The sequence below is a fragment of the Ovis canadensis genome, chromosome 3, assembly GCF_042477335.2.
Source record: "Ovis canadensis isolate MfBH-ARS-UI-01 breed Bighorn chromosome 3, ARS-UI_OviCan_v2, whole genome shotgun sequence".
Lineage (NCBI taxonomy): Eukaryota > Metazoa > Chordata > Mammalia > Artiodactyla > Bovidae > Ovis > Ovis canadensis.
In genome coordinates, this window is record NC_091247.1 from 137,747,158 (window position 1) to 137,772,212 (window position 25,055).

At 41.8% G+C, this 25,055-nt stretch overlaps 1 protein-coding gene across 1 annotated transcript in view; it reads right to left on the reverse strand.

The window, feature by feature from the left end:
• The window catches only part of NCKAP1L (NCK associated protein 1 like), a 43,983-nt gene extending 20,299 nt beyond the window's left edge, over positions 1-23,684 (reverse strand). The window contains exons 1-20 of the mRNA XM_069580688.1: positions 23,500-23,684; positions 22,324-22,434; positions 21,537-21,629; positions 16,751-16,807; positions 15,976-16,118; positions 14,967-15,057; positions 14,739-14,876; positions 13,889-13,937; positions 13,633-13,789; positions 8,795-8,851; positions 8,414-8,510; positions 7,750-7,859; positions 7,442-7,574; positions 6,984-7,065; positions 6,750-6,808; positions 6,071-6,216; positions 4,788-4,920; positions 4,356-4,475; positions 1,683-1,828; positions 1,246-1,377 (exon numbers count right to left, since the gene is read on the reverse strand). Of these exons, the coding sequence (XP_069436789.1) occupies positions 1,246-1,377; positions 1,683-1,828; positions 4,356-4,475; positions 4,788-4,920; positions 6,071-6,216; positions 6,750-6,808; positions 6,984-7,065; positions 7,442-7,574; positions 7,750-7,859; positions 8,414-8,510; positions 8,795-8,851; positions 13,633-13,789; positions 13,889-13,937; positions 14,739-14,876; positions 14,967-15,057; positions 15,976-16,118; positions 16,751-16,807; positions 21,537-21,629; positions 22,324-22,434; positions 23,500-23,601 (2,156 nt within the window). The 5' untranslated portion in view covers positions 23,602-23,684. The remainder of the gene's footprint in view (positions 1-1,245; positions 1,378-1,682; positions 1,829-4,355; positions 4,476-4,787; positions 4,921-6,070; positions 6,217-6,749; positions 6,809-6,983; positions 7,066-7,441; positions 7,575-7,749; positions 7,860-8,413; positions 8,511-8,794; positions 8,852-13,632; positions 13,790-13,888; positions 13,938-14,738; positions 14,877-14,966; positions 15,058-15,975; positions 16,119-16,750; positions 16,808-21,536; positions 21,630-22,323; positions 22,435-23,499) is intronic.
• Positions 23,685-25,055: the final 1,371 nt, after the last annotated feature.

Genomic DNA, 25,055 nt, shown 5'->3' on the forward strand with positions numbered 1-25,055 from the left:
TGCAATCAAGGTACAGACTCCTAACTATTCTCCCTGCTTCTGTCCTTGCCCCGCTAGTGCAGGATGAACCTGCTGAGATACTGAGTGAGATCGCGTTCCTGCTCTGCTCAAACCATGCCAAGCCTCCCTGTCTCACTCGGAATCAAAGCCAAAGTCCTGAGGGTGGCATAGAGGCAGCTGAACCGTCTGTCTGCCCCTCCTCCAGCCTCTCTGACCTCGCGTCCTACCAGGTTCCCCCTGCTCACACTGGCCTCCTCCATGCTCGCTGAGCACACCAGGCACGCTCCCACCTCAGATCCTTCACACTTGCTGTTTCCTCTGCCTAGAATGTTCTTTGCGCAGACAGTCCTCCACTTAGCTTTCTCAGTTCCTTCAGGGAGCTCATTCAAATGTCACTTTCTCGAGCAGGCCTTCCCTGTAAAATTCTGCCACCGCCGCCACCACGATACCCTTCCTAGCTCCTTCTCCTGCCTTTCTAGTGCTTATCATTTTCTAATCTAATACTATATACCCTTTGTTCTTATTTTGTTTGTCTCTCCCATTAGAAGGAAACTCCATGTGGCCAGGAATCTTTATTCCTTTTGTATACTGCTGTATCAACAGCTTAGAGAACACTGCTAACACACAGTAGATGGCCAATAAATGCTTGCTGAATGAATATGGGAATATACTAGTATACATACTGTAAAAAGAAACACAGAAGACTAGCAGATTATTCATAAAAACGTCTTCCCCTCATTCCCTAATTTGCTGACTATAGTGGCCAATTTCAGTACAAGGAATGTTCCTGCAAATTTCGGGGGCAACAGAATGAGAGGCAAAGTGAGGGGAAGGGAACTTATTTCATTGAGGCCTATATATGTCACTCAAGATGATCTTTAATGCTCTACCGATTCTCAATTACAGGTAATTCTCATAACAAGGTAAATATCATTATCCTTACTTTATAGGGTAGGAAATTGAGGCTCAAACAAGAGAGATAACCTGCTCTGGTGTCTAGGTGAAGAGCATCAACACAGACCTGCTGACTGCAGAGGCCCCATTCACTCTACTAAATCATTTCTGGTTGTTTATCAAAACAGCCTATAAAGGTTTGGGCCTCTCTTCATTTATTTGTTTTAAATAGAGATGCCTAGGACCTATGCCAGATTAGCTGCTTCAGAATGACCACCAAGATGGAGCTAATGGAACCCAACTTTGAGAACTACCCTACTAAGCAAGGAGAAGACAAGGAAAGAGCGATACCTGTTGAATCTGGCCTCCAGGTGGCTGCTGAGATACTCAGAAGGGAAGATGGTGTGTTCAAACACAGAGAAGCTCTGTACATGATTCATTGTCAGCGCCAACTCCGTCAAGTTTAGGTGTAGCTTGTCCATGCTGGGTAAAATTAAGAGAGCAAAATGAGCCTCATTACAGGTCTGGCCCTGCCTGCTAGTAGCTGGGAAGGATCTGTCAGGCCCATCACTCCTGGATTCCTTTCATCTTCTCAAAAAACTCATCCTAGGACAGTACACATTAACGCTGACTTCAAACTCAAAGGAGAAAATTCGCATTGACTTGCTTCTCCCTATCTGCCATTGCCCACCGCCACTCCCGCTCCCCTTTGCTGGCATCCTTTCTCTCGTCCCTGCCTCCCTTCCTTGAGATGGTGCTGGCTGGCCCTGCAGGGCCCAGGGCCTCACTTGGTGACAACGCTGCGGTTTTTCCGGTGGCTCTCCGCTCCTGGCTTGTCCCTCTCAGGCTCTCCTTTTCTGGGAGTCTGCCTCTGCTTCATGGTTTTCTTGTTCTTGGCCTTGCTGATGGTAGTGGCACAGTGCTTCGGGAGAAGCTTTAGAAACAAACACACATGAATGGAGAAATGAGATTCCTTCCTCAAACTGCCGGGAGTCCATCCGACAGTTACAAGCGGGTCCTTCCACTGTTGCCTGCTCTTTGCTCGCTCAGCCTTTCTCTCTCTTTCCTTCCATGCTTCTCTTTCTCTAGTGGGGGCCTACCTAGCGTATGCTCACCTCTGTTAGTTTTCATTAAATATCTACCCATGGTTAGCTTCAGAGTTTCAAGATGGTTCCTTCAGGGACCAGATCATCAATTCCCCCATCCACTTCCCACGAGAAAGTCTTTCCTAGTGGAAAATTTCTAGTAGAAACAATCTAAGAGCTCCACTCAATTGTGCTTTCAAGGGTCTTCCAACCTAGGAAGATGGTCTGTTTTTTGCTAGTGTGGAATTACCATCTCACCTGCTATATTCCTTCCTAGCCTGTCTCGTGGATATGGAACATGGACAGACACCCCAACTACCACAACCCTCCAAAGAGGGGGGTTGCAATCCTGCATCTCTTCTCTTTAACAAGATACCCTCAGAGGTCACAACGTCGCCAGCACTCTTTCCGCTTCTTTTTTTCTGCAATTGTGTGTATTTATTTCTGGCTATGCTGGGTCTTTGTTGCTTTTCTCTAGTTGCGGGGAGTGAGGGCTGCTCTCTAGTTGAGGTGCTCGGGATTCTAACTGTTGCAGAGCACAGGCTCTGGAGCACTCAGGCTTCAGTAGCTGTAGGACATGGGCTCAGTAATTGTGGCTCCCGGGCTCTAGAGCATAGGCTCAATAGCCGTGGCGCATGAGTTTAGCTGCTCCGAGGCATGTGGGATCTTGCCAGACCCGGGATTGAACCCGTGTCTCCTGCATTGGCAGGCAGATTCTTTGCCACTGAGCCACCAGGGAAGCCCCCACTTCTTCTTTTTTTAAAAAATAAGATACCACATTTCTTGTTACTTAAACATCAATCCTGCATCTCTTCTCTTTAACCAGATACCCCCATTAGCCATACAGAAAATATGACAGAATTATATATTCATCTCCTTCAAGGTAATCACTCTGGAATTCTCTCCACTTAGTCCAATGACACTGAGTATGTGCAGAGCAAGACTGGAAACCCCTCATTTGGAATTACTCTTACAATAGGATAATAGCCATGAGTAAGCTGGTTTTCTTACTTTATAGTCACAATTGGGTTTTTTTTAAGTGCAAGTTCCTACTATTTCCAAAAAAATCAGGTCTACCTTGATGGGCAAAGATGTGTCAATCTTTAAATTATGCAAAAGGGTCTGTGGATAGATTCTGAAAATAATTCCAAAAAATGTAACTCCGTTAGTAATGCAACATCATTATTTATTCAAAATGACAACTTTGGAGGAGCCAGTATTCATTTGCAAAAGTTTTGTTGTGTGTGAAAATAATACTCACATTGTGTTTTAGTCAACCCTGACCCAGCACTGAGCAAATATCTTAAACTGTGTGCTTTTGCATGTAAAGTAGGTATTCAAGTTGAGTGATGAATATACCCATAATTGTACTTGTTTACATATCTTCTTTGCATTAATTATTTAAATGTCTTTCCAACATGTATTTGTACTTCTTTTTCCATTAAACTGGAACATTCCCCAAGGGCCAGAACTGTGTACCTTTCCATCCCCAAACCCCAGCACAGGCCTTAGTGCCCAATAAATACCAAATAATAGAGCAGCTAACATCTATTGAGAATCACATACCAAATACTTAACATACTCTATTTCATTTCATCTTTATCTTATTTCTATTAAGAAACTATCTTTATCCACATTTTACATATGAGAAAATGGGAAAGTTAAGTAATAATATAACTGGGCATATGTACACACACACACACACACACACACACACGCACACAACCTGACTCCCCTCCTACCAAAGTTGCTACAAAGCCTGACTCAAACCCAGGAAGCCTGGGTAGTCTAGGAAACCTGAAGGACTCCAGGGCAACAGCAGAACGAGTCCCTCATTTTCAAACGTTCTATAAATTTCGGTTGAGCTAATCATGACCAGGTGCTATGAGTCAGTCAAGGGAGGGGAGGGGAAAACAACAGACACAGACATAAAAGCAGCCCTGGGGATAAACACAGAGGAGGTGCCTGAAAATGTTCAGATAGCTACAGATTAGGGTGCAGATGGACAGAACAGTGAGACAAGACAGGTGATCTGGGGGCCGTTGTTCTAAGTATGTGTACACAGGGCAGAAAGAGGAGGAGAAGCAGATTAGAAAGTTAACTCATCTCTTGAAACTTCAGATGAAAGACCAGATTTTGTTGAAGTGCAACTGTTCACATGAGGGTATTTTTAGACACTTCTATCAAGTCCCAAGGGAGTGAAGACTAAAGGGATGACACTAAGAAAAGAAGCCTGCCATAAGCTCGTGCACACAAAAGCCCTAGCCTTACCTGAAAGGCTTAGAGAGCTTGGTATTTGAGAAGACAGGTAGATAGCGAGGAAGGCACGGCGGAGCAGCAGAGGGGAGACTGAATCAGAGAGAGGGCTGAACCCACCTGTTCGCTCAGGTTTCGCTGCTCTGCACAGATCTCCAGGACGCAGTTGCTCGTCTGCTTGGCCAGCTCTTCCAGGAAGGAGTTGCAGTGATGAAGGCCATGGTTCTTCAGGTGAGGGTACTGCGGGAAAGGGGACCCGAGGAAGAAAGTGTCATCACCAAGACAGCCTTGCCTTCCACGTAATACTGCTCTGACCCCAGCCTGAGCCACCCACTTCTACAGAAGAAGATGAGACCCAGAAAGAGGACACACTGCAATAAAGCTGAGACATTCAGGGACTGGCACCAGATATCTACAGGGCCAGAAGATACCCAGGTATCCATGGGTACCCAACCTGGGGCCAAAATCAACCCCTAAAATTGTGTTTTGAGGGAATGATAGTGAGACGTGGTTAGAGAGATGATGACAGGGTTTGGAGCTCAGGATACTCACCTCCTCTGGGCACATCTCATGCGTGCAGTGGACAAAGTGAGCACAGATGAGGGGGAAAGCAATGGCATAACGGAACATGGTGGGTTCCTCCAGGGTCACAGCAAACATCTTCTCGAAGGTACGGAGATGAAAGCTATGGAACAGACAAGGAGACTCAGGACCAGGGTTCAGGAGCTGCTTCCTCTGAGGTGGAGAGATTATCGATTCTTTCTACAAAAGTTTTTTTTTAAACTTTTTAGTTTGGAAAAAAAAAAAAAAACTTTTTACTTTGTATTGGTGTATAGCCAGTTAACAATGGTGTGATAGTTTCAGGTGGACAGCAAAGAGACTCAGCCATACATATATATGCATCCATTCACCCCCAAACTCCCCTCCCTAAACAAATATTTATTGATATTCATCCCTCCCTCTTTAAATTCCCTACTCTTAAAGTAGAGAGAAAACCAAGAAACTCAACCCTTTCAGTCTTTTTTTAAACTGGATCCCAGGGCAGGCTAGTAATGTCTCCTTCCCTTTTCTTGTACAAAATTGCTATTCCTTCCCCAGAAGCTCTGCATGATTTGGGCCCTGATTTAGAAGTCTCTCGATACTACTAATTCACATCCCTCCCAAAATTTGACACTCAGGCTCCAGAAAACTTTCTCAGTAATTCCATGAGACTGATCTTTCCTCAATCCTGTATCCTCTCAACGGCATGCATATTTGCCATTATTATGTCCTTTTCACATGTGGGTATTATACCTCCCTAACCATGCAGAGTGCAGACAGCAGAGCCAACATGCTGTATTGTATGTTTGATTCCTCAAAGGGTAGAGTTATGCACAACAGTGGTTACTGAGTAAAGGCCAAATGATACCTAAGTAAGACAAACTTAGGTGCACTCTCTAAGGGCCCTGTTCCCCAGCCCTCCCAATTATTTTCAGTCATCTCCACTCAACTTCCACCTTTTCCATGTCTCTTTTAAATCACAAGGTCCAAAAACAAAGATGCTAAAGAAGTTTCCAAAGATAACAGTGACGAACAAACAATTGATGAATTATCCCAGAGAAAGCAAGTCTGTGTGAAGTCCAACTGGCTTCCCTAAAGAAAGCCAGCACAAAAGGGAATCAGCTTCAAATTCCTACCATTTGATAAGAACTGGAATGAAGAAGCTGTGGAGTTATAGCATCTACCTCTAAGGAGGTCTCAAAGAAAACAAGTCTTCCCAGTGTCTGGGGGAATTAGAGTGCTCCACAGAGGCCAGGCAAGAGATTAGGTAAATTGATAAAGAGCTCAGGACATACCAGAAAGTAGATAAATCAGAAGTTTCCACCAGCATACTCTCTACTGAGTCCAGCATTCGGGAGTGAAAGACAATGAGGTTCATCACCTTGGCTAAGTCTGGGTTCTCATGCAAGTGCAGGGGAGCCTTAGCCACACTGGTATATGCCTATGGTTGGAGGTGGGGAAAGAGGGGAGAAAAACAAGATAAATGAAAAAGACTCCCCAGTCTTGGGACTACAGTTTGACTGGGATTTGTCCTGTCCAGTCAGCAGTTTTTATTCCATACAGCGGAACTTTGGAGTTAAAAAGAGGAGGAAGGGGAGTTTCCTGGTGGTTCAGTGACTCAGTGGTAACGAATCCGTCTGCCAATACAGGAGACACAGGTTTGATCTGTGGTCTGGGAAGATCCCACATGCTGCACGTGGAACAGCTAAGCCCATGCGTCGCAATTACTGAGCCTGTGCTCTAGAGCCTGGGAACCACAACTACTGAAGCCCACGTGCCCAAGAACCCATGCTCTGCAACAAGAGAAGCCACTGCAATGAGAAGCCCACGCACCACAACTAGAGAGAAACCCATTCAGCAATGAAGATCCAGCACAGCCAAAAAATAAAATAAATACAATTCTAAAAAAGAGAGGGGGGATTGTGAGAAGGAAAAACCCTAAGAATGGAGGACCATTAGCAGAAACAAACCTACCTGTAGACGGAACCAGTCTAGTCTCAATCCAGAAAATTCAAATTTCTCTCCATTATCAACTGCAAGAAAAACAGACGTTTAAAAGAAAATAATAAAACAGCACCTCTATCCAATTGCATGAAATGGTAGGTCCTCTTCAAAGTCATCTTGGCTACTCCCTAGCTCAAGAGACCCATATTTCTAGAGAAAAAAATGTTCGCCCTCACTCTTTCTCCCCCATTTCCCTCCAGTTACCTTGTTTGAGATTCAGAGAGGAGAGAGTACTGACGAATGAGGACATTATGATGGACTCCTCCTCAGGACACACAGACAGGTTCTAAAAGAGAAGGTGGAGTCGAGGGGGCATAAGTTTCACCAGGAGAGAAACGAAGACCACAGGGCTTGGCCAGGGCATGAAGGTAGAAGGAACTGCCAAGTGTCACAAACAAAAAAGAGCCAAGCAAAACATGGCAGGAACTCCCTAAGTTCAACGCTAACATCCAACTGCCCTTTATTTTCTCTCCTGTTAGCATCACTTGGGAGGACAATTACTAAGATTCTTGGTGCTTTTTTAAAATTTTAGCAAATGTAAAGGAGGAAATTGGGCTTTTGACACACAATCTACACAGCATGAGATTCAGTCAAGGTAACCCCCAGAGAAAAATGACCAGGGATCACCCCCAAATTTCCAAAGTATCATCAATCAAACATACTTGAATGATGTCACTGAGCACGAGGGCATCAAATCTGGCCAGGTACTGAAGGTGGTACTGCTGAATCACCTTGATGTGTCTTCGGACCAGAGCCCTAACCTCCTCCAACAGGAAAAGCAGTTCTGCGATGCTCCTGCAAAGTGGAGGATGAGAACAGAGAGCAGTGTGAGACTGGAAGCATGAGCTGGGACGAAGACAGCGGCGACAGGGCAGAAGCCGAGGCCTCCCGCGGCCGTCCGATGCACCCTTCCCCGTCCCTTTTCCCAGCCCATCTAAAGTCAGGATTCTTAACTAGGCCAAGAACTAACGAGTCAACGTAGTCCTCAGGCGTCTTCGTCTTGGTGACATTTTCTGTGTGGCGAACCAGCCAAGTGACTTCATCACGAATGAAGGACAGGGCCATGAACGCATAAAGGGCCTATGGAGGGGACAGAAACTATGAGAATTTTCAACTTTAGAAATGGATTTCAAAGCACAGAGAAAACTATTGTGAAAACGTGCCTATAGATACAACTGTGTAGCCATACCAACAATAATGTCCAACATTAAACACAGAGATGCACAAAAAAAGCATCCTACAAGAATCAGACCTAATACACATTAACATTAGTTCACAATACCACCTTATCAAATTAAATTTTGGAAATATTTACTAGGCCAATACCACCTTATCAAATTAAATTTTTTTAATATTAACTAGGTCAATACCAACTTATCAAATTAAATTTTTATGTTTTTTTTTAAAGCAAGCTCTGTCTTTAATTAGCTCACACTCAAATAGAGGATAAGACAAGTACGCAAATAACTATAACATATGATTACTATATGATAGTGCCCAAAAGAGAGATACAACAAGTTTTAGGGTACTCTAAGAAGATTCAAGGGAACCACACACACAAACAGAACAAAACACTTAGAAATGCAAAAATTCAGGAATGCCAAATCATGCTTCCCTTCCTCTCTTTCTCTTGCCTTGGGACCCAGTAGTCCTGGTTCATCGGTTAACACAGTCTCCAGCTCCTTCACAGCTATTCGTAGAAACTGGCGCCGTTGAGAGTGAAACTGGCCACTGAGGAAAGAAAGCAGAAGCTAGAGAATATTGCCTCTCCTGCCCTCAAAAATCCTCCAAACACAGAGCAGAAGAGATCTACCTTTAGGAAGGGGTGTCAGCCAGGAGGAAAGTTCAAGGCCATAGTTAGACTCAGAAAGGAAACACAAGACCCTGTGGGGCAACAGCAAGTTCTCGGGTTGAGACAATAAATCTGTGTAGAAATAGGGGTGGCTTGGGTGACAGCAAAGGTCAGGAGAGATACCTATTCCATCCCCTCTGAAGAGCTCATTCTTTGCCTTTACCTGTTTGCAATTGCATGTTCCTTGCTTTCCTTTATGTCAGCCACTCGCTTGCCATACCTGAGAATTGACACAAGCACAGAAGGGTTGACCACACCTCCGGTTAGAGTCCTCATCCCACCTTCCCAGTCCTTGGAGATTCCAAACTACAGTCTGCAGGAAGCATGGACAGTGCTCACCATCAGGATCTTTCTAAACACTACTTTTAACCCCAGCCTACTAATAAGAGACTCATGTCACTTCAATTCAGTCAGGTCAGTCACTCAGTCGTGTCCGACTCTTTGTGACCCCATGAACTGAGTATAAGTAACATGAAGATCAAGTTAGATCATTTATGTCAAAGAATTCCCTAAACAATAAGTCTTACATGTTACTGTTGTTCTTAATGATGGGAAGCTAAATACCCTTCAAACATCCCTTCCATTCCCTAGGAGCAGGAATCATTAGAAAGTTTTTCTGCATATCAGTATCAATTTACCTCCTGTAACTTCTAATTATTACTCTTAGATTTACTCTCTCAAATCTTGCAATGAGTTTTTAATGATAATACTCAGTTGTTGAAAGTATGAGGAATAAGTATTCTCATAGACGGTTGATAATATATCAATTTGAAGGATAATTTGGCAAGAGGTATTACAATTTGAAATATGCACATCCTTTAACCCAGCAAATCCATTTCTAAGAATTTACCCTATAGAAATGTTCACAAAGATACATGTCTAAAGATATTCATTACAACAGTATTTGAAAAGGCTTTTTTTAAAGTAGGGGAGGGATACAGTTCAAATGTCCATCAATAGTGGATTGGATTAATAAATTATGTTACAACCACATAAGGAAATACTATTTGACTCTTAAAAAGAAAAAGTGTCTATAGACTGATATGCAAAGATATACAAAATACAGTAAGTTTTTTAAAAAAAGCTTCACAATATAATATAGAATGTGGATCCATTGCTTTTTATCAATTGCTTATATAAGGCTAAAGCTAAGCACACCCCTCTACATGTTCATATATATACACAAGCATCTAGAGGACATGCACCGAAATATTTGGGGACGTGAGACTGTAGTCAACTTCCTCTTGATATTTTTTACATTTCTGGTGTTAGTTTTGTAACTACAAAGATAATAAAGGTATTTGACGCCTTCCTTAATCCCTTACCTCCTTCTTATTATAACCCTGTCTCTTTTCTTCCCTTCAAGGTCAAACTTCTTGAAAGAGTTACTTACTAAATTCCTTATCTACTATTTGGTCCTAAACTCACTGCAATCCAGGTTTTGACCTCAATACTCAATTGAAGTTATCCGTACGCAGGTCAGGCAGCAACAAAGAATTGGACATGAAACAACAGACTGGTTCCAAATGGGGAAAGGAGAACGTCAAGGCTGTATATTGTCACCCTGCTATTTAACTTATATGCAGAGTACATCATGAGAAATGCTGGGCTGGAAGAAGCACAAGCTGGAATCAAGATTGCTGGGAGAAATATCAATAACCTCAGATATGCAGATGACACAACCACCTTTATGGCAGAAAGCGAAGAACTAGAGCCTCTTGAAAGTAAAAGAGAAGAGTGAAAAAGTTGGCTTAAAACTCAACATTCAGAAAACTAAGATCATGGCATCTGGTCCCATCAGTTCAGTTCAGTTCAGTTCAGTCACTTAGTCATGTCCGACTCTTTGTGACCCCATGAATCGCAGCCCGCCAGGCCTCCCTGTCCATCACCAATTCCCGGAGTTCACTCAAACTCACGTCCATCGAGTCAGTGATGCCATCCAGCCATCTCATCCTCTGTCATCCCCTTCTCCTCCTGCCCCCAATCCCTCCCAGCATCAGAGTCTTTTCCAATGAGTCAACTCTTTGCATGAGGTGGCCAAAGTACTGGAGTTTCAGCTTTAGCATCATTCCTTCCAAAAAACACCTAGGGCTGATCTTTAGAATGGACTGGTTAGATCTCCTTGCAGTCCAAGGGACTCTCAAGAGTCTTCTCCAACACCACAGTTGAAAAGCATCAATTCTTCGGCGCTCAGCTTTCTTCACAGTCCAACTCTCACATCCATACATGACGACTGGGAAAACCATAGCCTTGACTAAACGGACCTTTGTTGGCAAAGTAATGTCTCTGCTTTTCAATATGCTGTCTAGGTTGATCATAACTTTTCTTCCAAGGAGTAAGCGTCTTTTAATTTCATGGCTGCAGTCACCATCTGCACTGATTTTGGAGCCCAAAAAGATTAAGTCTGACACTGTTTCCCCATCTATTTCCCATGAAGTGATGGGACCAGATGCCATGATCTTCATTTTCTGAATGTTGAGCTTTAAGCCAACTTTTTCACTCTCCTCTTTCACTTTCATCAAGAGGCTTTTTAGTTCCTCTTCACTTTCTGCCATAAGGGTGGTGTTATCTGCATATCTGAGGTTCTTGATATTTCTCCCAGCAATCTTGATTCCAGCTTGTGCTTCTTCCAGCCCAGCATTTCTCATGATGTACTCTGCATATAAGTTAAATAAGCAGAGTGACAATATACAGCCTTGACGTACTCCTTTTCCTATTTGGAACCAGTCTGTTCTTCCATGTTCAGTTCTAACTGTTGCTTCCTGACCTGCATACAGGTTTCTCAAGAGGCAGGTCAGGTGGTCTGGTATTCCCATCTCTTTCAGAATTTTCCACAGTTTATTCTGGTCCTATCACTTCATGCCAAATAGATGGAGAAACAATGGAAACAGTGACTTTATTGGGGGAGGGGCCTCCAAAATCACTTCAGATGATGACTGCAGCCATGAAATTAAAAGACGCTTGCTCCTTGGAAGAAAAGTTATGACCAATCTAGACAGCATATTAAAAAGCAGAGACATTACTTTGCCAGCAAAGGTCCATCTTGTCAAAGCTATGGTTTTTCCAGTAGCCACGTATGGATGTGAGAATTGGACTATAAAGAAAGCTGAGCACCCAATAATTGATGCTTTTGAACTGTGGTGTTGGAGGATACACTTGAGAGTCCCTTGGACTGCAAGGAGATCCAAACCAGTCCACCCTAAAGGAAATCAGTCCTGAATATTCATTGGAAGGACTGATGCTGAAGCTGAAACTCCAATATTTTGGCCACCTGATGAGAAGAGCCAACTCATTGGAAAAGACCCTGATGCTGGGAAAGATTGAGGGCGGGAGTTGAAGAGGATGTCAGAGGATGAGATGGTTGGATGGCATCACTGAAGCGATGGACATGAGTTTGAGCAGGCTCCGGGAGTTGGTGATGGACAGCGAGGCCTGGCATGCTGCAGTCCGTGGAAGTTGCAAAGAGTTGGACACAACTGAGTAACTGAACTGAACTGAACAAGAAGGGGACTAAGACCATCTTTACAAATAAGTTAAATGAATATTTTCCAGTCCTCATTTTATTTGACCTCTCAGTACTGTCAAACATAGATAACCAGTCCTTTCTTCTTGACACGTCTTCTTCCCTTGCCTCTGTTATTCCTCTCACTGATTTCTCTGCCTCTGCTGGCCCTTACATTTCAATGTCTCAGAGGTTCTATCCGAGTCTTTTCTCACTTCACACATTCTCTGTGAGTAATCTCACCTACTCCCGTGGCTTTGATCACCATTTTGCCAAACTTAATCTGAACCCAAATCTCTCTCCTAAATTCCACAACCAAAAGGTAAAAGGTCTAACATACATCTATCTTCAATGTTCTACAAATACTTCAAATTCAAACTGCTCAAAACTGAATTCACAACCTTTTCTCTCAAACTAGCTATTATCATATGTTCTCTATCTTAAGGAATGCCAAGTATCCATTCCAGAAACCTTGACTTCATCCTCAGTTTCTCCTAATTCACTTCATTAATCTCTGCCTCTATTTTTTCCCATCTGACTTCTTTTCATCCTTGCAGCCAGAGTGACTTTTTCTAAAATGTAAATATGGTTGTGTCACTGCCCTGTTTAAAAATCATTCAATGACTCCCTATCCCTTTAGAATAGGCTCAAATAGAATAGATGGCAGGGCATCTGAGGCCCAACTTACCTCTGCAAGTTTGTCTTAACAGCTTCTTCATTTCTGTAACCAGAGCTACATGAATTTCTTAGAAAATGCTATGCTCCCTCTTGCCTTGAAACCTTGACAGTTTCTCTGCCTAAAGCATCTTTCTCTGCCTTAAGCAACTTCCCTGCCTCTCCAGCCACGCCCCCGTGACTCCTAAACACACACACACACACACACACACACACACACACACACTTCACTTGTTTAATTCTTCAGGTCTGTCTCCAGGTTTTGCTGATCCTCCAAAGCCAATTTAAAGCAGTTTGTGTTTATACATCATAATCCCGTATTATATCACAACAGTTTATCTATTTTTCACTAATTTGTAAGCTCTTTGAGAGCAGAGATTCTGCCTTGGTTTAAAAAGCACATAGATTGAATTACAACATACCAAGCACTTTTCTACATGCTTTACAAATAGTTACTCTTTCATTCCTCCTAACAACCCTAGGAGGTAGGTCATAGGGAAGTACTATCATTATTTATAGATAAATTGAGGCCTGGCATAGAGAAGTTAAGTAACTTGCCCACTCACATAGTCAGTCAGTGGCAGAGCTGGAATTCAAAGTCAGGTAATCTGGTTTCAGGGTCCATGATCTTAACCTGTATGCTATCTTATTAGTTACTCTATCGAGTGAAGTACTTAGTAAATAGTATGTATTCAATAAATATTTCTTTGATAATTAGAACTATTCCTTAATACCTATACTTGGGACACTCGTGGAGACTAGAAAAGGATGTTAGGAGGGGCTAAAAATCCCCAAAGAAGATTAGCTTGGCTCTCAGATCTCACCCTTTCAAACTGCTAAACAGGTCCTCGGTGACTTTGTGCACCTGGAGTGCATCCTCCCGGATGAGGGTGATGTACAGGGAGCCCTGCAGACACAGCTTCCACAGTTTCTGGCAGTCGGCATTGGAGTTGAGGCACCCGTGACAAAGAAGAAACCCAACTGCAGGTGGGCAAAACAGTGCAAAGGAAGACGTTTAGGACTTGCTGTCCATGTAACATGCTGCTGGGTCTAGTCCCAGCTCAACCCACAAAAACTTACGGACAATCCAACGCTCCATCACTTCCACAGACAGGTACTCACAGGCCATCTATGAGAAGGGAGGCAGAGATGGTTTAACAGCTACTTAACTTGGTCTCAAGACTAAGGTGGTCAAGACAAGGGCAATCAAGCTAGAATTTGAGTATCAAACACAGCTCTCATCTTACCAGATTGGATCAGGATGCTTTGATAAGCCAGTACCTGGGAAAACATGCCTATAATGGAGGTGAGGCACTAGAAGTGGTTTGAGGGGAAGATATATTTGGAAGGGGGAAAGGAACTTCAGCTAGAAGTCAGGACAAACGGTTTGACACAACTTCTCTTCAACAGTTCAGGAGAGTAATACTCAAAATCTTATGATTTCCCCCTCCCTTGGATTCTTTCACCATGTAAAATATAAATGACTTGTCTGGTGCTTCTCATACATCTTGAACCATCAGTTCTATTTTTATGACCACATGGCCTATCTTCCTACTAGAAGATAAATTCTTTGCAGCAAGGACCTTGGGCCGATAGTAATTGAATAAAAACATTTGTTAATTAATTGACATCTATGCTCAAGTTCCTACTGGGCTAAATAGGTGCCTAATGACTCAGTTTCATCCATTCATTCATTCTGTGAATATTTATTAACTTCCTTCTATAGGCAGGCACATCCTAATCCTGATCCAAAGAAAAGCTTCAACCTAATCATGATTTTTTTAGCCACATAAGGTGATCAACACAGAAGCATATCCTAGCAGAGGGCTAAAGCACTCTTAGGGCTGATATTTCCTGAAAAGAAGAAGCCTCTACAGAAATGGCCTTGGAAAGAGCATGCTTCCACTGATAAGAAGAAAAGAGAACTCACAGTGTCTGAATTAGCAGGGTTAATCATGGCTGAGGCTGTGCCGATAAGACTCAGAAGCTGGACACTGCGCCACTGCTCAGCCCCTTGGTTCCTTCGGACAAAGAGGCAATGCAAAGAGAGGAGGGCTTCACTCACAGCCTGCGAGGGGAAACGAATGAATCCTTAAAGTCAGCGATGGGGACAACCTACTTCTGCCTGAGAAATTCTCCAGTCTCTCAAGAAACTTACCTTTGTGTGAGGCCCAAACTCCTCTGTCAGCTTCTTCAGAGGGTGGTCATACTCCAAGACCATCTGAGCCAGACGGGCAAAACTGGAGTCACTTGAAGAAAGCACAGGGGAAATGCTTACAGCCCTCCATTAAGCATGATGTAAACTCTCATGTTTGCATATAGGTTAAAGGTGTGTACGTAAGCTGGTATTCTCCACCACCTACAAAGATACTAAACTGTAAATTACATATAAAGATAACCCACTCTAGGCCCTGGAATATTAAGACAGAATCACATGATTTGGGGCTATTCCAAGAAAGTTTCTTCCTTACAAGCAACTGAAATAGGGTTGAACACATGATAGGTACTCTACAAACTTGTGTTGATTAGTTATCGCTGGACCCAAATCTGTATACAGACCAAAAGGATATATATACACACACACACACATTCAAAGCAAATGTAAGTCACGTGCCTAGGTACTCATGTAGGCATGTAGGAATATACATCATACATAGAACAATGTTCAACAGCCCACTCTGATCTCTCTGGTCTTCACTTTTTTCAGCCTTTAAATGCTTTTATTTGCACTAACAGAAAGGCAAAGAACTGTACATAATCCAAAATCCATTTCTATTTGGTTTCAAATGTATTATCATACATTACTTACCTCTAAAGGCTTTAACTTTACTAATATTATTCCTCCTAATATTAAAAAATGTTTTCTTTGCTTTCTGCAATAACCTAAAAAGGAGAGTGGCAGCAGCCAGCCCAGGATTAAAAACTCACTAGAGATAATGCAGACTGGATAGCCCACTAGCAGATATTCAAGTGTTAACTACATGCAAAAGTGCACATCTTAGTGTATGCCCTTGCAAGTATTCTAAATTGGTTTATTTTGCCTGTGTCATCACGTATATTACAGATTCTCACATGAGAAAGCATGCCATCTACTTCCTTTGTATCCACTTTTACCTCATAGCACCATGTATGAGATTCATCATCTTGTATACATCTCCTTAACCCACCTGTGTCCATGCAGCATCTCATGGGCACAGTTGAACATGCCAATGAGTACCCGTCGATCCTCAATCCGTGACAGAAGTAAAATAACTGAGGTGTAAGTCACTATCAAGTCCAGGTAACTCCGAGTGAAGTCGAAGTTGAGATTCTACAAGGAAAATACACAGAAACCCAAGAACAGCAAGGCCTGTTAAACTCGATTTCCCCAATCATTCCAGACAGTGCTAACCAGACTCTGGAAAGGTCTATTTAGAAGAAGAAACTGGGGACTTCCCTTGAGGCCCAGTGGCTAAGACTCTGAGCTCCCAGTGCAGGGGGTCTGAGTTCAATCCCTGGTCAGAAAATTAGATCCAACATGCTGCAACTAAGACCTGGTACAGTCACATAAATAAATATATATATTAGAAAAAAGAAGAAGGAGAAATTGACACGACTGCAAATTCAGAAGAAAATGGGTAAAAGTGAATTCAAGATATAAGAAAGCCAGGAAATTACAGCTAGCCTAATTAGGTGTTGGATGAGGTAGAATAACAACAGTTTTAGGTGAATTTTGTATAAAAAAATCAAAGTGCTGATCTGCTTAACATGTAAATGCACTTTAACTTCCACATTTTTACAGAAGTATAGTCCTGATTAACAGCCATTCATTCATTATGCAGAATATATTACATTATAGTGCTGGAGTAACAGCCATTCCTCTAGTCCCATCTCACCCCACACTGTCCCAACAGAGACCATTTCCATGGCTCTAGGATAGAGGAGAATTGCAAAGAATCTTACAATATCAAAATGGCACTGGCAGGCATCAATGGTGTTGAGAAGTTCATACACATGATCCTGGGGGTAGAATTGGAGATGAGAATCAGTGAAGAAGAAAGAGAAGATGACATTGTACTACCGGAATCTGAGGGAAAGGCTCTCTTCCTTGGAGGTCCTAAGGGGCCACTGAATAACGTACAGGAGGCTTGCTGAGTTCGGGAAGTTCCTCCTCCATAAGCTGTCGTTGGGCCCCTGTCAGGCTACCCTACCGGATGCCCGTGTCTCCACAGGCACAGGTCCCTATGACACTGCACGCCTTCCCTCATCTTTTTGTCCCAGTGCCCTCTTTCTACACACACACACACGCACACACACACACACACAAAAGTTTACAAAATGCAGATTATCTAATCATTTGTTTCTAAAATACCAAAAATCAGGACCCCCCCCTTTTTTTTAATTGATGAATCCCAAAATCAGTCTGTTCTCTGATTCTATCTCCTGTTCTCTTTAACAAATGTGAATACTACCAAACTTTCTACATGTTTCTACTTACTGATCACCTAACACAATATGTGCTGAGTACTTACTAGGTTATCTGCATATGCTTCATTTAACCCTCATTCCAGTGTGAGAGGGATTCTTTCCTTTTCATACCTAATTTTGCCTAAATAATAAGCAGTTTTACTGTGGTTACTTCTCTCCTCCCCCACATCAGCACCCACTCTACATCCTGTCCAACCTTCAGGTAGACAAGTTTAACAACCTAGTATGTCCTTTGTTAATTTTCGCCCCATTTATATAATCCTATTCAGGCAGGGAGAAAAAGAGAGAGGGTTTTTCTGAAAATGGTTTGTGTTAAAAATGAGATAATATCACACTCTTATTACCATTTTTTAACTCAGTCATACCTGCTAAAAGTCCTCAAGTCTCTGGTAGAGCCCTAATGCCCTTCTTTTTAATGGCTGCATTATTCCATCTTTTCCCAACTGATGCCCTAGCCACTGCACATTGATACTGTCAATTCTACACAAGCTGAACTACTAGATCAAAGAGTATATATATTTTTATTTTTAAAACACATTGCCAAAAGATTTGGATAGGCTGTTTACAATTAAAAATATAAAAATGGTATGGCTCACTCCCTTCTCTGCTACCTGAAACTCATAACATTGTTAGCCTGCTATACCCCAACACAAAATTAAAAGTTTAAATATATACATATAAATGGCCAATATGAACATGAAAAGATGTCCAATAATACTAATCATCAGGAAAATGCAAATTAAAATCACAAGAAGATACCACTACATACCCAGTGCAGTGCAGTGCTCAGTCATGTCTGACTATTTGCAACCTAGTGGACTGCAACCTGCAGGCTCCTCTGTCCATGGAATTTACCAGGCAAGAAATACTGGAGTAGACTGCCATTTCCTCCTCCAGGGGATCTTCCTGGCCCAGGGATTGAACCCGCATCTCCTGCATTGGCAGGCAGATTCACACACCCATTAAAATGACTAAAATCCCGGAGTTCCCTGGAGGTCCAGTGGTAAGGACTTGGAACTTTAATTGCAGTGGCCCAGCTTCAATCCTAGTCAAGGAACTAAGATTCTGAAAGCCACTCAGCACAGCCAAAAAAACAAACAAAGAATGACTAGGGACTTTGCTGGAAGTTCAGTGGTTAAGACTTTGCTCCTAATGCAGGGAGCATGAGTTCAATTCTTGGTCAGGGAACTAAGAGTCTACATAACACACAGCACATGGCCATGAATGACATGAATAACTAAAAGCAAGTTTGATGAGAATGTGGAGCAACAGGAACACTGATATATTTGTGGATGGGAAGAGAAAATGGAACAATGACTTTGGAGAAGAGTTTGGCAGTTTCTTATAAAATTAAACATATACATACCATATGATTTAGCAATTCAACTTCTAGATTATTTATCCAAGTGAAATGAAAAATATGTCCCCACAATTATTTGTACTCAAATGTTTATGGCAACTTATGCATACTGGCCAAAAACTGGAGATAATCCAGAAGTCCATCAACAGGGAAATGGATAAACAGATTGTATCCATACAATGAAATAGTGCTCAGCAAAAATAGGAAATGAATTGCAGCTATGTAAAACATAAATAAATCTTTAAAATATTATGCTGAGTGAAGGAAGCCAGTCACAAAGGAAAACGTGGTGTATAGATCCTAATTACATGTATGAACCTCTAAAAAAGAAAAATCGAATCTGGAATGCAGATCAGTGGTTGCCTGGGGACAGGATAAATTGGGATTGACTAAGGATAAAAAGGTGCAGGGAACCTTTGTGTCGATGAAAAGTATTCATATTTTATGCTGGCTGTTACACAAGTGTATACATTTGTCAAATTTATTAAATGTATGAGAAAAAAATGTTTCCAAGTTATCTTCCCCAAAAGGCTGAATCTAAATTAACATACAGGGAAACTGAGGCTGAGAGCAGTTAAGAAACTCACCACAGATCACAAAGCTAGTAAGGACCAGAACTAGGACCCAGAGCCCATGACCTTCTGTCTGTACTACATGACCTCAAGACCTCTGTCTAGGTCTATGCTACCTCCTTTGCTGGGAGGGCCAGTCTACAACTCCTTGCTGCAACCAAATTCCCAAGGGATAATATAACTGAGGTTTGCTTCCAGCCACTCACACAGCCAATGTCACTACCCAGATTTTATACTTAAAGATGGAATCAGAAAGGAATAGATTTAACATCTGTTGGCCAATTACTCTATTACACACTAAACACTGTGTTAAGTGTTTTCAATGTGCTGTCTAATTTAATTTTTACAAATACCCCATGTAGTAAATCTTACTTCCCATTTTACAGATAAAGAAGCTGGGATTCAAAGAGTTTCTTACCAAAGTCATATAGTTTATAAGTGATAAAGCTGAGAGCTGAAACCAGGTCTGTCTGATTCAGAGCCTACCTCCTTCACAACACACAATCCCTGTATCTCTATTTCCCTTCCAGCCCTGAATGAGCTGTACTAAACTGCTTGGGCTCAGAAGTTTACCACTGCAGCACCCAGAAGGTATCTTTTGGACTCTTAGTGAAAAACCTTTTTATATGCTTCCAGCATTCTTCTACTACCTCCACCAGTACCTACATTCTTCCTAACCATTACTCTCAATTTCAAATAAATAACCTCTGATCTGACCCTCCTTCAGAACTTACGATCTTCCGTGTCCCCCCTTCTATCTTCATTGTATGACCTGATGACCAGCCTGGATTAGCTCCCTAGGACACCCAAGGCAGGGCTCCATACTCTTGTACTAGCTGAAGAAATACTGTAATACCATTACAAACTTACACAGCTCAAATGACTAAAATTTGTATTATTTCTTGAATATATAAATAATGTGTTCATTGTAGAAAAACCAGAAAATACAAACATAATTTTAACTCATTTTTAAAACCACTCATAATCTCATCATACAAAGAAGTTCTAAGCTTCTTCATATGCATTTTTATCTATATAAATATACATTTTAGGGACATCTCCTCTGTTAAGCTACACGGTAATTTGCTTTTATACTAAAGAACATGTGAAGAGCATTTTTCCCATGCCAAGTAATATAAATATGTATCATCTTTAGCATCTGTATAATATTCACTTATAGACACATACTCTGAACTTTTAATTAAGCCTCTAGTTATTGAACATATCAATTATCAAGTTGTCACTATCATAAATAATGCAATAGAAATGCAAGAGAGTACATTCTTGTATATATACCTTAGCACTTCTGATGGTTTCCTTAAGATAAATTTCTAGAATTAAAATTATTACATTTAAAAGTATATTTACTAAGACTTTTAAAACATCATATCAATTTGCCCTTCAAAAATAAAACACTAAATATTTTTTTACAGTTTATGGCTACAAAATAATACATATTCATTGTTTAGAACTCAAATAAAATATCATCCATATATTATGCTACCAAACATTGTTAATAATTAGATAAGCTCAAATTGAGAGAAATTCTGAAAAATAATTAGTCTGAACCCTTCAGAAAAGTCAGTGGCAAGAAAGACAAAATAAGACCGAGAATTATTCTATATTAAAGACTAAAGAGACACGACAACTGAGATATAACATCATGAATTCAAAGTATGATCCTTAAGAAAAGTAGAGGAATGTGAATATGGGCTATAACTATAACATTGTAGCAGTTTTACATTTCCTGAGTACAATAACTGCATTAAGATTATGTAAGAAAATATTCTTGTTCTTAGCAGATGTATGCTAAAGTATTTATGGAGAGAAATGTCATGGTGCCTGCAACTCAAATGGTTCAAGGGGAAACAAAAAAAAGATAAGCAAACATGGCAAAATATTAAAAATCAGGAGATCCAGGGGGAAAATAGACCAATATTCATTGTACTGTTCTTGAAATTTTTTAGTAGATTTGTAATAAAATTTGGGGGGAAAATACTTAAAATTTTAACTCAAAGAATACAAAAATGTATAATGTAATAAATTAAAGCCAATCATAATAATCCAGCTCCAAAGTCAGGTATTTTTAACAGCTTAATGTATAATATCCCAAATCTCTCCTACATATATACTAACACTATGTGTATATAAATTTATGTATCTTTTAAAACAAAAATAAAACTGTATCATACACTATGCTGCAACTCACTTCCACTTAATACAACTTAGACATCCTTCCACATCAATACATCTGATATTTTAAAGAAACAATAATAAGGAACACACATGAACATCCAAACATTGGGTACTTGGGCTAGAGAGAGCTCACCCGAAATTCCATAACATCCACAAATGACTGGTAGTAGTTGGTAAGGTATCTAATTATCTCAGATTTTTCCCGCTGTACTGGTCCTAAATGTTGCTGAAAGAAACAAAGTAAGAAGACAAGTGATCACAGCAACCCAAGAGAACAGGGGTTATACCTAAAACATCCTTAAAGAGGATTAAAATATGCAGACAGAGGAAGCTGGAAAATCTCCAAATTCTGAAGTTTCGGAGAGAATATCCTCTATCTAGGCAAGATGGTTGCATGTAATCCTGACTAGATATTGAGTGCTAAATGAGAGGAAATTTCAAGGTCTCAAAGTGGTTTATTATTCATATCTAAGCCAAAAGTCAAAAGTAGCGAATGAGAAGATATTATAAGTAAGATGGTAAGAAATCTAGGGGTGACATTTAATAAGGGAGAAGTAAGGCATATGCCACTAGACGCATAACTCTAAGACAATAAACAAGAAAACACTGAATGGGAAACAGGAACAACAATAAAATATATGCAACTGCTACATCAGTAGAGCTCTCCTTCTCAGTAAGAACAAAGTGTGCTTGTGAATAGGGTCAGTGTTTTGCTCCAGGTTACCCTTAGGAGAATCTCATCTTATCTCAGAAATCTCAAGACTACAACAACCTGAAGCCCTGTGGTTTAGCTTAGGAAAACTGGAAAAAAAAGGCCACTCCATCCTCTGACAAGTTCAAAGAGAGGCCATCAAAAGAGAGCTTGAACCACTCAAGCCCAGTTATTTTGGAGAAAGGACAGAAAGGGACATCATTCTTACCGTGCTGTTTCGGACATCTATGTTGGGAAATTTCTTGTTGATGTACTTGAGAGATGATTCCATGGACTTTTCCAGTAAGAAAGGGGGCTTGGATTTGGGGTCTGAACAAGTCTGCACAGATAAATAATATTATGTTTATCAACCCTTTCTCCTGTTCCTCGGAAACATACCTCTTCCCACATTGTGCATTCTTACATAATCTCTCTTAGGAAAAGAGGATCTGAGTATTAGTTATAAAAGAATAAGAGTAAGTCAGGAAAAAGTTCCAGGACATTAAGCCAACCATCAGAACAGCTAAACAACCTGGGCATTTCATCTTGCTGGATAAAGCCTAACGTCTGCTTGGGCCCGGCACAAAGAGGAAGCTCTCTCCACCCCTCAGCCGAAGCCGGAAGGAGTGAGAAAAGCAATTGCTCGGGAGTTAGACTTCGTGGGAGAATTAGTGTCCTAATTATGTCCATTATATAAGCATCTCATCCCAAGGGCATTTATAGGAGGCATGAAGATGAAACTGTATCTCAGTGATTTGTTTTATTATGAAATGCACCGAGGTCCCCTCCCCTAAATCCCCCATTTTCTGTCCCAGAAACCCCACTCCCACCCATCTTTATTTCTTAACTTCACTAGGCCCAGCACTAGCCCACCTTTTGTCACCAGCTCTCCCAATTCCACAGTTCCTATCTAAGCACACACATATAAGACCACAGTGAGACCTGTCTCAGGCTCTGAATAACTCAAAGGTAATTACTCTTTTTTTTTTAACCCAAATGTCTTATCTATTTATCTCCTTTCAGGGAAAGTACTTCCATTTAAAAACTTTTGCCAGACACCCAGCTCAATTTCTTCAGAGTGTGGGGGCCAGCACTAAACGGATTCTAGACCCAGACTTTTATCCAGGCGACTCGGAACATAATTATTTCTCATCCCACCATTACCCCCAGCAGAAAGCAGACGTTCTCTTTGGGGTGAGAATCGTACTCAAAAAGGCGGAAGCCCTGAAAACAAGCCTCCCCTTCTGCCTCCCAGCACCAGCTGTCCTATATAATCTGAGGGACTGAAGGCCAGTTAAACCAGTGGGAAAGACAAGGGAGTCTAAGAGCTGGACCTGCCAGTCTCAGGGGTCACCACCCGCCTGCTGCTGGAATAGTTAGTGCTAGACCAGCTGCCCACACTTACCTTCTTGATGTTATACATCCGGATGAGGACCCCCTGACCGCGGTCATTCAGGATAGTGAGCTTCTCTGCTAATTTATGCTGGTATGCAGAGGTCAAAGACATGATGGCCACTGAGAGAGAGGAGCATCCAGACAGCAATGTCTGACCTCCCCAAACACTTTCAGCTAGGGTGGTGACACCTTCTGGGCGGAGGCACCCAGCCTGGTTGGTGCGCTGGTCTTCCTGTTACCTCTACAATTGGCTCGTGGCTGAAAGTAGTCATTATGCCTCATAGGCCCTCAGAAATCTTCTGTACTTCCTCTTGCACACTCAGCAGGGGAGACTTCCTCTTTCTAGCTCTTCAGTATTTTTGGTAAGACTGTGAAATGAGTGGAGTAGGGGAGAGGGGCAGGATTTCAAGGCTCTTCATAGTCTGGCACCAACCTTCTTGGCCTTAGCCTTCCAGAGTAGGACATGACTGAGCAACTTCACTTTCACTTTTCACTTTCTTGCATTGGAGAAGGAAATGGCAACCCACTCCAGTGCTCTTGCCTGGAGAATCCCAGGGACGGGGGAGCCTGGTGGGCTGCCGTCTATGGGGTCGCACAGAGTCAGACATGACTGAAGAAACTTAGCAGCAGCAGCAGTGTCCTATAAGGGGCTTCCCAGGTGGCTCAATGGCAAAGAATCTGCCTGCCAATGCAGGAGATACAGATTCAATTCCTGGGTTGGGAAGATCCCCTAGAGAAAGAAATGGCAACTCACTCTAGTACTCTTGCCTGGGACATCCCACAGACAGAGGAGCCCAGTGAGCTATAGTCCACAGGGTCGAAAAAGAGTCGGATATCACTTAGCAAGTAGACAACAGCAATGTCCTATATAAAGCTCCACAGCAGACAAACAAGTACCAACTACCCGAGTCCCATCCACCTTTATACTTTCCCTCTTCCATATCCCCATCAAGAATGCCTGGGCTTCCCAAGCAGCACTAGTGGTAGAGAACCAGCATCCCAATGCAAGAGACACAAGAAATGCAGTTTCGATTCCTGGGTTGGAAAGATCCCTCAGAGAAGGAAATGGCAACCCACTCCAGTATTCTTGCCAGGGAAATCCCGTGGACAGAGGAGCCTGGTGGGCTAGAGTCTATAGGGTCGCAAAGAGTCAGACACCACTGGAGCGACTTGGCACACATACACACATGCAAGAATGCCGGTTATTCTCTCCGGAACCTTAGGACTATCCACCTGTCAGGGCCCAGACTAAATCCCAACTCCTCCAAACTACCCTATTCAATATCAAACATTATATATAACATGTATTCCTTGTTTCACTGTTAAGTGTATGTCTTATCTCCCCAACTACGTCATAAGTTCCTTAATGACAGGAATTGCATCTGATACTTCTTCACATCCCTCACAATGCTCTAGTATAGTGATTCTCAAAGGGTGGTCACATTAGCATCACCTAAAAACTTACCAGACATACAAATTCTCAGGTCCTAACCCAGACCTTGGAGAAGAAAATGGCAACCCACTCCAGTATTCTTGCCTGGAGAATTCCATGGAAAGGGGAACCTG